The sequence below is a fragment of the Panicum virgatum genome, chromosome 3K, assembly GCF_016808335.1.
Source record: "Panicum virgatum strain AP13 chromosome 3K, P.virgatum_v5, whole genome shotgun sequence".
Taxonomy (NCBI): domain Eukaryota; kingdom Viridiplantae; phylum Streptophyta; class Magnoliopsida; order Poales; family Poaceae; genus Panicum; species Panicum virgatum.
Window position 1 is genome coordinate 25,797,988 of NC_053138.1, and position 11,342 is coordinate 25,809,329.

Here is an 11,342-nt window from a genome sequence, read left to right on the forward strand (position 1 = left end):
ATTTTAAACAAGAGGTTTACGGACGCTTGCATGTCGGCATGGTGCTGGGCGTCCGTTTATTTCGGAGTAATATTATACCTATAAGCTCTTTTTTTGCGGGTACCTATAAGCTTTACTTATCTGCTGATTAGAACCATGCTTATTAGATTATTTACAAATCGAAATGTTAAATTTCACATGGTGATGGTTATGTGGCTATCCGAGCATGTAAGTTGGGAGTTCTTTTTTTTTTTGGCAAAACTTCTTGTGTGGATGTAGCATCACTATTATCTTGTTTCTCAGGCTCCTCTCCATTACAAGCACTATATATCTCAAAAGTAAAATAGGAACCTCTCCCCCTCCAAAAAAAATTATCTAAATCAATTCATATGCCCATGATCATATTTTATTGCAGTATATAAAAAAATTGTACACTACTACAAAAATAATTTGAGGAACGTCTCATATTTTTTCCAGAGGCGGGTCAAAAAGGTAACTCACTCCTACAAATGGAGCAGAGCTAGTGTAGCAGCTGACGCGCTCCAAAAATACAGTTCTAGGGACGAGTGATGGCGTCACCAATCCCTAAAATTGGGCGGGTGATGCCATCACCTGCCTTAGGAAATGACCGCTATTTTTAGGAGCGGATGATGACATCACCCACTCCTAAAAATGGTCTTACACAAAAAAAAATTATAACTATTTTCATATGATCTCGAATGAAGACAAATTTTGTACCAAAATTATAGATCTTGATGAGATCTAAAATTTTGTAGTTTACAACCTTTTCATTCAAGGTCATTTAATAGTTCAAAAAATTATTATAACTTCAATAGTTTCAAAATCTACAAGTTTTGATTTGTCTTCAAACAATCTCGGATGTAGAATGTATAATAGTTCTATACCAAAGTTTTAGTTGTAAGATCTAAATCTTATAGTTTCTACATTATTCATTTAATAATGTGTAGTATCACAAGATCATTTGCTAGTTGTGTCCTACATATGGCTATGACTATGTAGTATCTCATACAAATCAAGTCATATTTTCAAGTTTCCACAATCTTAACCTTTATATACATTGAAATATATTTGGCACATCTTTTCTATATCTAGAGTTCACAATAACCATAGGGTAGAAGTTTCACTTTTTTGATTTGTTCTAATATATTTAAACATTTAAATAAATTTCTGAAATAAAATAGGAAAATATTTTAGGGGCGGGCGATGACGGCACTCACCCCTGGAAATGGATTTGTAGGGGTACGGTGGATCATAGCCTCACCTGCCCCTACAAATCGATTTCAAGTTAATGTAAAAGAATAGCATATCCCATAGAGTCATAAGTGATTGTGTTGTGTAGTAGAGAGTAGGGTACTGACTTGAGGTAAGTGGTTCGAATCCCGGTTTACACAAGTGTGCATATTTCGTTTAAAAAGTTACCTTAATATATAGCAGAGGGGCTTGTGGTGGTGGCAGATTAGCTGAGATAATTTTTTTTCTTTGCTGTTTTCAAGTTTTTTCTAATTGTTTATTTCCAAAAAATTGATTTGTAGGCACGGATCATAGGCTCATCCATCTATATAAATCAATTTCTAGAAGCGGGTGAGGCCGTGAATGGCCCTTCAAATGCATTTGTAGGACGGGCACGTTACCTGCCTCTACAGATCGATTTTTAGCTGCGAGAACTAGAGGCGGGTATCACACCTGCCCCTAAAAATAAGTTTTTACCTGTCCCTAAAAACCCTTTTTTAGTAGTGATATACACAAGTTAAGATGTGATTAAAATTTCCTAAATGTTTTCAGAAGTGTAATATCTTGGTTGAGATCTAATATTTCTTTTATGGAAGGATTCAACAATGTAAAATGCAACACAAAAATCATGCAGTATTAGAATATGGTCTTTCCGAACAAGTCGTTTAATTTCCATTTCATAATGTTTGGTCCTTCTCCCAGGAGGCACGCCATTTGGAAATACTTGTCACTGTATTGTGCACATAGTTGTTGCAATAATATTGCCAAAATGAGTGAGTCTACTCAGGCTAGCTTTCATGCATGGACCATCCTTGCACATATATGAGCTGCCCCCGGTCCCATGCGCGCATGTGTGCGTGCTACCAATTCAAGTCTTCTCCATTCCTCAACTAATCTGACCTTATTCTTCTATCAGTCCATCCTGCCATCTTCTAGATCTGACTCTTCTGACAATATGGCTTTGGCCCTGCATAATTGGAGCATATTTATTTTAACTCACTATCGATGTTTTTCTTGTCGAAGCACTTCTGACCATTTTTTTAAAAAATCTATGTTAGCGCGTTAAAATTTTTTGTTTGCTTCCATCCTTTTTTGAATGAATGATCTAATAATATGATTTTCATTTAGTCAATTGCAATGAAATTTGATTAATAATGGACATAGTTAAAAAAATATCGATACAGTTTCTAGGAAATGAGCAAAAGAAACAAAGGGAATACAATTAACATGATGCAAATGTATTCTGTCCCAAAGTTAAGTGTACGTTTCTGAAAGATACATATAAGTATTCTGGTAGCGTGAAAGAAATATTTTCTTTTCATTAAGTCGTAAGTGAGAAGAAGACCAGAGAAACCAAGGTGACGGAATGTTCGGACGAAAATTACAAGCAGACATCTACGTCAGAGGCCTGGATGAGGCAGCCGCCCAAAGAGGGACTCATCTTGGCCAGTCTCTTTCTCTCTTCAATTCCACCACTCAGTCCCTTTCCTTCTACTCGTAGGGACCATGTATACAAAGGCCTTGTGTACAATCTACACCAACACAGCCGCTCGTTGTAGTATGTCATAGCTGCTTTAGGTCCTACACTGTGGTGGCCACTTCTTCCTAAAAAGGTTCTCTCCATGGCACCATCAGGGCCTGTTGGACATGGGAATCTAGGCTGTACTAAAATTCACAAGTTTTTTATTCAAATTTTAACAAAAATTCAGAGGACACCACTTTCACCCAACACACATATATCAATATATAATGCCATAGCGAAACAAAGAGTTAAATCTCATCTACCTAGCAAGATGCCCCACCTCATTAGCCTCGGAAAAAGTAATAGTGATTTAGAGTCTGTTTGGATGAGCTGAAGTTGAGTGCTAAACTTTAGCACTCATCCTTTAGCATTTGGATCCAGCCGAAACCTTACAACTCATTAAATAAGCAAGACGCGCCAACACTGTCAACAGAAAATGATACAATTATTATTACCAAATCTTCGTTTATCATTGCAGCCACATGTATATATACACATATATGTATATATGCAGCTAGCAAACTGTACAAACAGTTCCAGCAGAGGTAGAAATTAAGGCGGTAGCCGCCATCGTCAAGTGACTGCTGTGGTGTGGGTAGCGGCAAAAAGGACCCGATCGGCAAGCAAAACCTCCACTCCAGTATATATCATGCTCGATTTCATTTCATCAATCGTGCAGGCACCACCCTCTCTTATCCTCTCCTCCCACTCGCCTCGCACGCTCGCTCCCCAAAATTCTCCGCCTCCTCAGCGGCGCGGCGTGCTGCGGCGTTGCCCTAGCTCCCCGCCCGGTCGCCGTCGCTTCCGCCGCGCGCTATGCCATGAGCAAAGACCTCGAGGATGGGCAGGGCGCCGTCGATAACGTTGTTGCGGCAGCAGCTGGAGGAGGGGAGGGGAGCAGCGAGGCGGCCGGCGGCGGCGGCGGCGGCGGCGGGGACGCGCACGACAACGACGTCGTGATGCCGGGGTTCCGGTTCCACCCCACGGAGGAGGAGCTGATCGAGTTCTACCTCCGGCGCAAGGTGGAGGGCAAGCGCTTCAACGTCGAGCTCATCGCCTTCCTCGACCTCTACCGTTTCGACCCATGGGAGCTCCCCGGTAAAAATCAATAGCAGCGCATGCATCTGCTGATCTGCAAGCTACTTGTATGCTTAGCTTGATCAGCTCGCCTGGCCTCGATCTTGGCTATATTTTAGCCTCGAATCTCGATCTGTACTAATTAATTCGCTGTAATCGCTTGTGGTGGTGCTCTCGATTGACGATTACTCGGCGGCGGCGCAGCAATGGCGGTGATGGGCGGGAAGGAGTGGTTCTTCTACGTGCCGAGGGACCGCAAGTACCGGAACGGCAGCCGGCCGAACCGGGTGACGGCGTCGGGGTACTGGAAGGCGACGGGCGCCGACCGGATGATCCGCGGCGAGAACAACCGCCCCATCGGGCTCAAGAAGACGCTCGTCTTCTACTCCGGCAAGGCCCCCAAGGGCGTCCGCAGCAGCTGGATCATGAACGAGTACCGCCTCCCACCGCCAGCAACCGACGCTGACCCCTTGACCCCCAAGGTGAATTAAGCCCAAATTCTTCCAAAGAGTAGGGTTTCCATAAGTTCAATATGCATTTGCAGGGTTCTTGCTCGATTCTGCTTGCTCCCAAATTCCAAAAAAAAAGTTATTATTTTGGAAATTTGAGGTCATGCAAGTAGAGCTGTTTATTTGGCGCGGTTAACTACCAATCATTTGATCTGCTTTTCGTTCGGTGCTTTTACTTTGGTCGCATGATTTTTATGAATATGCAATGGAAGATGCCTATTCCTTTTCTTTTCAGATCTATACAAGCTAGGGTACGCTTTTTATTCTCTTGTTCCCTCTTCTTTTCTATACACATTTCAGAACCACCGGACATGTACAAAAGCTACAATCTAGAGTTGCCCTCCTAGCTAGATACCATGTCCTCCAGATTCTGCAAGATCTTTCATCTTTGCAAGCTGGAGTCATTGATCATGATTTCCATTCGCAGAATACTCTCTGATCTGAACTTAATTGCAAGTTTGCAACACTCAATTATCCCTCCTATCTCAATTTCTCAACTATCACAGCAGTTGTCTTTTTTGACTAGTAGTTGATGCTTGATGATCTTAAAATTCATACATACTCTAAGCTGATCTGTACTATGTATGTTTTTTTGGTCTATATATATGAACTGGTGATGTTTGCTACTGATTCTTCAGTTTGTTTTTTTGAAGAAGGATTCTTCAGTTTGTAGGAGTATACTTTCCTTTTCTTTCCAAGAAAAATGAATACTGACCATTATTTATTCTTCTGACGGTGATGATACAGTCCGAGATCTCGCTCTGCCGCGTCTACAAGCGCTCTGGCATCGACGATGGCCATGGGCAGTCATCCTCCAGTACCCAAGCTTCCTCAGGGCGGCGGATCTCCTCCCGCACCAGCGTGCCGACCGGTCGGCATGGATCCTCACCGTCTTCCACGCCGCTGTCGCCGACGCAGCAGCTGAGCAGCTTCCATCTACTCCAAGGGGAATGCTCGTCTGCCTCACCGCCGGCGCCCATCATGGACCAAGTGGTCACCTTGCAAACTGCGCCGCCGCTTCTGCCTCCCCCAAGGCCGCCATGCACGTACGCGCCGGCGGCGACGATAAGATCAACAGCGGCAGTTGCGCCGGCGCAACGGGCGCAGGGCGCGGCGGCCATCATCCCCTCCTCCACGTACTCACGGCTCAACATGGCCGCCGCCGGCGCTGCGCCTATGGCCGGCAGCTCAAGGCCCATCGATGAGCTGAGCACGCTGGTTGGTCCCGGTCCCAGCCAGGCCTACGCTAACCTCGCAGCCGTGACGGGCAGCCACTTCCTCCCCTTGATGCCCGCGCCACCGCCGCCGATGCCACAAATGACGCCGCTCGGCGCGCTGCCAATGGTGGCGCCGCCACCGCCTTCTGTCACCGACAAGCTCAGCTGGGATTGGAACCCGCCGGTCCCTGACACGACAGCCCGAGATTACAATGCTTCTGGTTTTAAGTGAGCCCAAACTCACTGTTAAATTCTGAAAACCTGCCATCAGTGTAGGCTAACATATATATACACTCTTCAATCAGTTGACAGAGATTACAATATATCAAGAATACTAAATGGATTTTTCAGGAACTGAAGATAGTTGTTGGGTTGTAAGCACACAATGAGATCATTTTAAACATCAGCATCAGCAAATGCAAGTTTATTAATTCACTGCCGATTCTTCCATGCATGTCTTTAACAACTAATAATTAACATAATTGATGTACTTTGCTTAGTAATTCCAAAAGGTTTTGGTAAGTTTTGATTTTGCAGTTAAACTGCAAGGCACACATGAAATAATGTGAGCATGATTGGACGGAGACCGTTGCAGCAGGTGTTGTTTCTTTCAGCATGATTGGGGGGAAGACTTGAAGGGGGTGGACAATGTCAGATAAAAAGCTTTGCATGTGCCCACAGGAATTGTGTAATCTTTCAGATCTAAGAGGTGATGTCTGTCTTGTGCATCTATATATATATCCATGGAATGTCTCGTGATTATTGCAACAGCTTTTGTTCTTTACCTTAGCAATAGTCACTACCGAAAACCGCGAGTTCGCCGTGTGCCTCAAGGTTTGCCGTGTGCTTTTCCTCTGGCACACGGTGAACAGTCCATTTAACGTGCGCCGAGAACAAAACACATGGCGAACATAAAGCTCAGGGTGACTCAAGATTTCGCCGTGTGCCCCAGGCCCGACACACGGCGACTCGAGACTTTGCCGTGTGCCCACTAGACAGGCGAAATGGGCTCCACGTTAACGGCCGTGTGCTGCAGCTCAACGCCGTCAGCATTCGTCGTGTGCCCACAGCCCAGCACACGGCGAACCTTCTTCTTTGCCGTGTGCCTTGGGGCAGCACACGGCGAAGTCATGGCCCCGTTAACCGATCCCAACGGCCCGTGGACGTCATCGCCTTTGCCGTGTGCTGGAGTTAGGCACACGACAGACGTAAGGGTTTGCCGTGTGCTGCTTCTAGGCACATGGCAAAGAAGAAGGTTCGCTGTGTGCTGAGCCTTTTGCACACGGCAAAATAAAAGGAACCGGTCGAATCCTCTGAACAAGGCAATGAATACAAATATTATGGATAATCATTTACAAATTATATAAAACCGAAATGTGAACTAAAAATTATAAAAATTATCATAATCTCATGTCATCATATATCGAGTCTCTGGTAAAAATTTGGTTGGATTATTCACTTTTTTCACAAACGCTGCTTATAAACTGTTGTTTCTCAGCAAAAGATCCATATACTTTAAAAGATTCTAGTTACGTGTGTATGCGTAACGATTTGTATGTAATAATTTGGGTTCTAAACTTTTTCTATGGGTAATATACCACATAATAGTAGTTCATGTGCAATCATGATATTTTTCTGAATTGTTTGCCATTTTTTGATTTTTTTTGTACTATACAATTAAAGTGGGAATATTCAAATTGAGATATACATGCATAAAAAATACAAAATTTTGAAATAAGCACTTCATATGATATGTTTAGTTAATTTGATAATACTTTGCAATGTACATTTCGTTAAATTTAGTGAAATATGTTTGGAAAACAAATTATGGAAAAAATAAATTAGGTTTGCCGTGTGCCATAACCTAGGCACACGGCAAATCGCTGATATTGCGTGTAATTTCTATTTTTTAAAAAGAATTATTTGAAATTGAAAATTTAAAAAATGTTCGCCGTGTGCCCTTTATATGGCACACGGCGAAATTGTGGCTTCACCGTGTGCCCAGATCTGTTCGCCGTGTGCCCTGGATCTGGCACACGGCGAACTTTGCAACACTTAGCCGTTCGGACAGCTTTGGTCCCTCACTCTCTCGCTCTCTCATTCTCTCTCACTCTATCACGCCGGCCCGACCCGTCCCGACGCCGCGCCGCCCCGACCCTGCCCCGACGCCGGCCGCCGCGGCTCCTGCCCCGCCGACGCCGGCCCGCCCCGTACCGACGCCGCGCCTGACACCCCGCTCCCCGCCGTCACCCCTACGCGCCGGCCCCGCCCCACCCCGCCGGCGCTGCATGGCGCGGTCGCCGCCGCCGTCCTGCAGCCGGCCCGCCGCCCCTGCGCGGCGGCGCGGCCCCGCCCGACCCGCCCCGGCGCCGCCCCGCCACTGCGGCCCTGCCCCGGCCCCGCCTCGCCGGCGCGGACCCGGCGCTCCCTCTCCGTCCCCGGCCCGCCCCTGCGGGCGGTGCGGCCCCGCCCGCCCTGCCACCGCGGCCCTGTCCCGCCCCGGCTCTTCCTCCCCGGCCCCGCCCCTCCGCCGCGGCCCTGCCCGCCGCGGCCCAGGCCCGGTGCGCCCCGCCCCGCCCCACCCCGCCCTGTCCCGGTGCTGCCCTGGTCCGACGCGGCCCCGCCGGCCTCGCCCTACCCTGCCCCAGCGCCGCCCTTCCGGTGCGGCCCAGGCCTGGAGCCCCCTCCCCCCCCCCCCGCGCCGCCCCGCCCTGCCGGCGCCCCGGCTCTGTTGCGGCCCTGCCCCGTGGCATCTTGGGCCGCTGCCTCGCCGCCCCACTGTACCCCGACGCGGTCCTTGGTGGTAGCTGCTCCGCCGCACTCTGACGTTAATTTTTTTTGAGTCATGGCATTGAAAATTTGACCTGTACTTATGTTGTAATTGATGGAATTAGATTGGAACGAGGAGGAGAGAGGAGGACAAGGAAAAGGAGGCCATGCCGCGCACGTCGTCATGCCCATAGGTGAGCGGCACAAGCAACCTCTCTTTCTGTGTTATGCATAAGCCCATAGGTGAGCGGCATAAGCCCATAGGTCACGTAACTTAGTCGTCTCCCGTTCGAAAGAGATATGGTACAGAATATGCAAATCTTTGCATATCTATATCCTTATCTGTTTTGAATTGTCCACGTCATTTGGACAGTCAGAGGGTGCGTAGATATGGAGATGATGTCTATATTGTGGCTCAACAAGCCACACAAGTTTATTATCTCTCATATTCATGCAAAACTGACGATCGCCTTACGGGTTGGGACGTTGTGTACAAGGTTTCACCACACGGTAAAGTACCTATTCCAAACAATGAGGATTACAAGATCCAAACACATATGACGGGGAGTTCTTTCAAGAAGATGGGCTTGAAGGGCATTTTGAGATAGACTTAACCGGAGTGATCGAAATGGAAGTACACGATGATGAAATGGTTGATGACCAAGGCGCTGGTGAGGAGGTTTGTAATGCGAAGGACCTAGAATTACTTGAGCGATTACAATTAGGCGATGGCAATGAGGATGAAATTCCACCTTTAGAGCACAGGCTTGAACTTCTCGACTTGCGTGATAGTGATGATGAGACATATGATCCAGCTAATCCCGATGAAGATGATTATTTCTAATACATGTATGATCCATACTAATTGATTTATTAATGTTACTTTCTAATTATGTCGCATTTATTTTCTTTCTCTTTATAAGATCGTTTTGTATATATGTGCTGATTGGTTTACTATTTTTAATTGCAGGTGATTGAAGAAAGATGCCGAGCGGCGGACTTCAACGATCGGTCGCCTCACTGTATCGAAGAATGATTCCACACTCGGATGCTGGTGAGGGCTCCGATAGGACTTCCGGGTTGGGGCGAGGCAAGGGTAAAGGGAAGGGTGGACCCAAGAGGGGTCGAGGGAAGGGTGGTGGCAGGAGGCGTCGAGAGCCTTTGCCTGTACCGCCGTCTCAGGAGGAGGAGGAGGAGGAGGTGGAGCCTGCCCAGGAGCAGGAGCAGGAGCAGGAGCGGGAGGAGGAGTGGCAAGCGGACGCGCATGAGGAGGGGGGAGTCGTCTAGTGTTGAGGAGGAGGACACGGCCGAGGATACCTCTACGCCGGCTGTCTAGTTGCGAGGTCCCTCGCGTCTCCCAGATAGGCCAATACCTGTTGCCTTGCCCCGCTGATTCGACCGTGCGGGAATATGTAAGTAATTTGACATGTTATTACTACCTTTTCATTTCCTAACTCGAAAATCATGGTACAAACTAATAATTTCTCTTAATCACTTTTGCAGGAGTTGGATCGTCCTCAGTGGTGGTGCTCACAAACGCAAGGTCAACGGCATCCTGGGTCTTTTGTGCAGGGAGCACTTCCCAGGCCATGTCCACTATCAAGGACGGTACGAGCCGGCCTGGACATGGGACCACTACATCGCCACCAACAACGATCAATTGGATCGGAGCGGCAGAGCCTTTGAGAACAAGGCGGAGCGGGTAAAGGGCGAGCTCTGGGCAAGTTTTCCCCGCCAAAAAATGGTGAATACATCACATTCATCGAACATTTTGTTAATGATGACATGATCCATCGTCTTTATATGCAGGATTTTTACAGGTGTGATGAGGGATACGAGGAGCGGGCGACGATTGTGGCTCACAATCGATGCATTAAACTCGTCAAGGACATGCATTATGAGGCGCAAGTCCAGTGCGTCATCAACTATTGTGCTCATTTCCTTAAGCAGAAGATCGGGAAGCCTGAGGCGAGAGAGTTGAAGCTGACCCGAGAGCAATACTTAGAGGTAAGCTCAAATTTATTATAAGATTAAATACATCGTTAAATGTCTCTCTTCTTACATGTCATGCATTTGATCACGTGTAGGTTCCTGCGTGGTGGTGTCGTAATGACACCGTGTGCTGGGAACGCATAGTGGACAAGTGGTTCGACCCCGAGTGGCAGGAGAAGCACGATGCTGGCCGACAGTGGCGATTGCTGATGCCAGGTCCAGCGCACCATCAAGGCAGCCTCAACAACGACGAGTACAGGGCTAGATGGGTACACACTACACAGACTCATTTATCTAATCTAACGTTCAATTCAGCATAATTTGTAAACAACTTCTTCCTTTTTCGCAGTCGTCCTCACATGAAGGCCAGGAGTGCACCCCGTTCATGGGATGGGCTTTGGCCCGCAAGGGCAAGGCGACATCCAACGTCACCTACAACCCTGACGACCCCCCCTCGGCGTACAGCAACCCGTCCGTCCATAGTCGTATCCAGGCGTACACAGAGATGGGCAGACAGGTCCATGGGCCAGACTGGGATCCGAGGACCCAGCCCCTTGATGGAGAAGTCATTATGAGGGTGGAAGGAGGCAAGAAGCATGGGCGCTACTATATTGGCGGGGATCCGAGGACCCAGCCCCTTGATGGAGAAGTCATTATGAGGGTGGAAGGAGGCAAGAAGCATGGGCGCTACTATATTGGCGACGATCTTTTAGACACGGCCAGCACTCTCACCCTCTCCCAGATTCGAGCGAGGAGCACGGCCAATAGCCCGGCCATACGCCCACGGCTGTCCGCGTCACAGCTCCAAGTGCAGAAACTTCAGGTTATTTCTTATTTATTCATAATTCGTTCGTTTTGTACATATATTTGCTTTGCATTGTAACATTGTCATGAAATATTGTAGAACCAAATGCAAGCGCAATAGGCGGCGTACGAGGTGGGGCTGGCCGAAGAGAGGAGGATACGACAAGAGAACGAGCAGAAGCAGGCGGCCGAGATGGCCCAGATGTACAACTATATTCGAGG

At 47.6% G+C, this 11,342-nt stretch overlaps 1 protein-coding gene across 1 annotated transcript; it reads left to right on the forward strand.

Annotated features, from left to right (window-relative positions):
- Positions 1-3,291: 3,291 nt before the first annotated feature.
- LOC120698660 (NAC domain-containing protein 35-like) lies at positions 3,292-6,005 on the forward strand. The gene is made up of 3 exons (XM_039982364.1): positions 3,292-3,850; positions 4,034-4,311; positions 5,086-6,005. The coding sequence occupies exons 1-3, from the start codon at positions 3,574-3,576 to the stop codon at positions 5,785-5,787; spliced, it is 1,257 nt and encodes a 418-aa protein (XP_039838298.1). The 5' UTR covers positions 3,292-3,573; the 3' UTR covers positions 5,788-6,005.
- Positions 6,006-11,342: the final 5,337 nt, after the last annotated feature.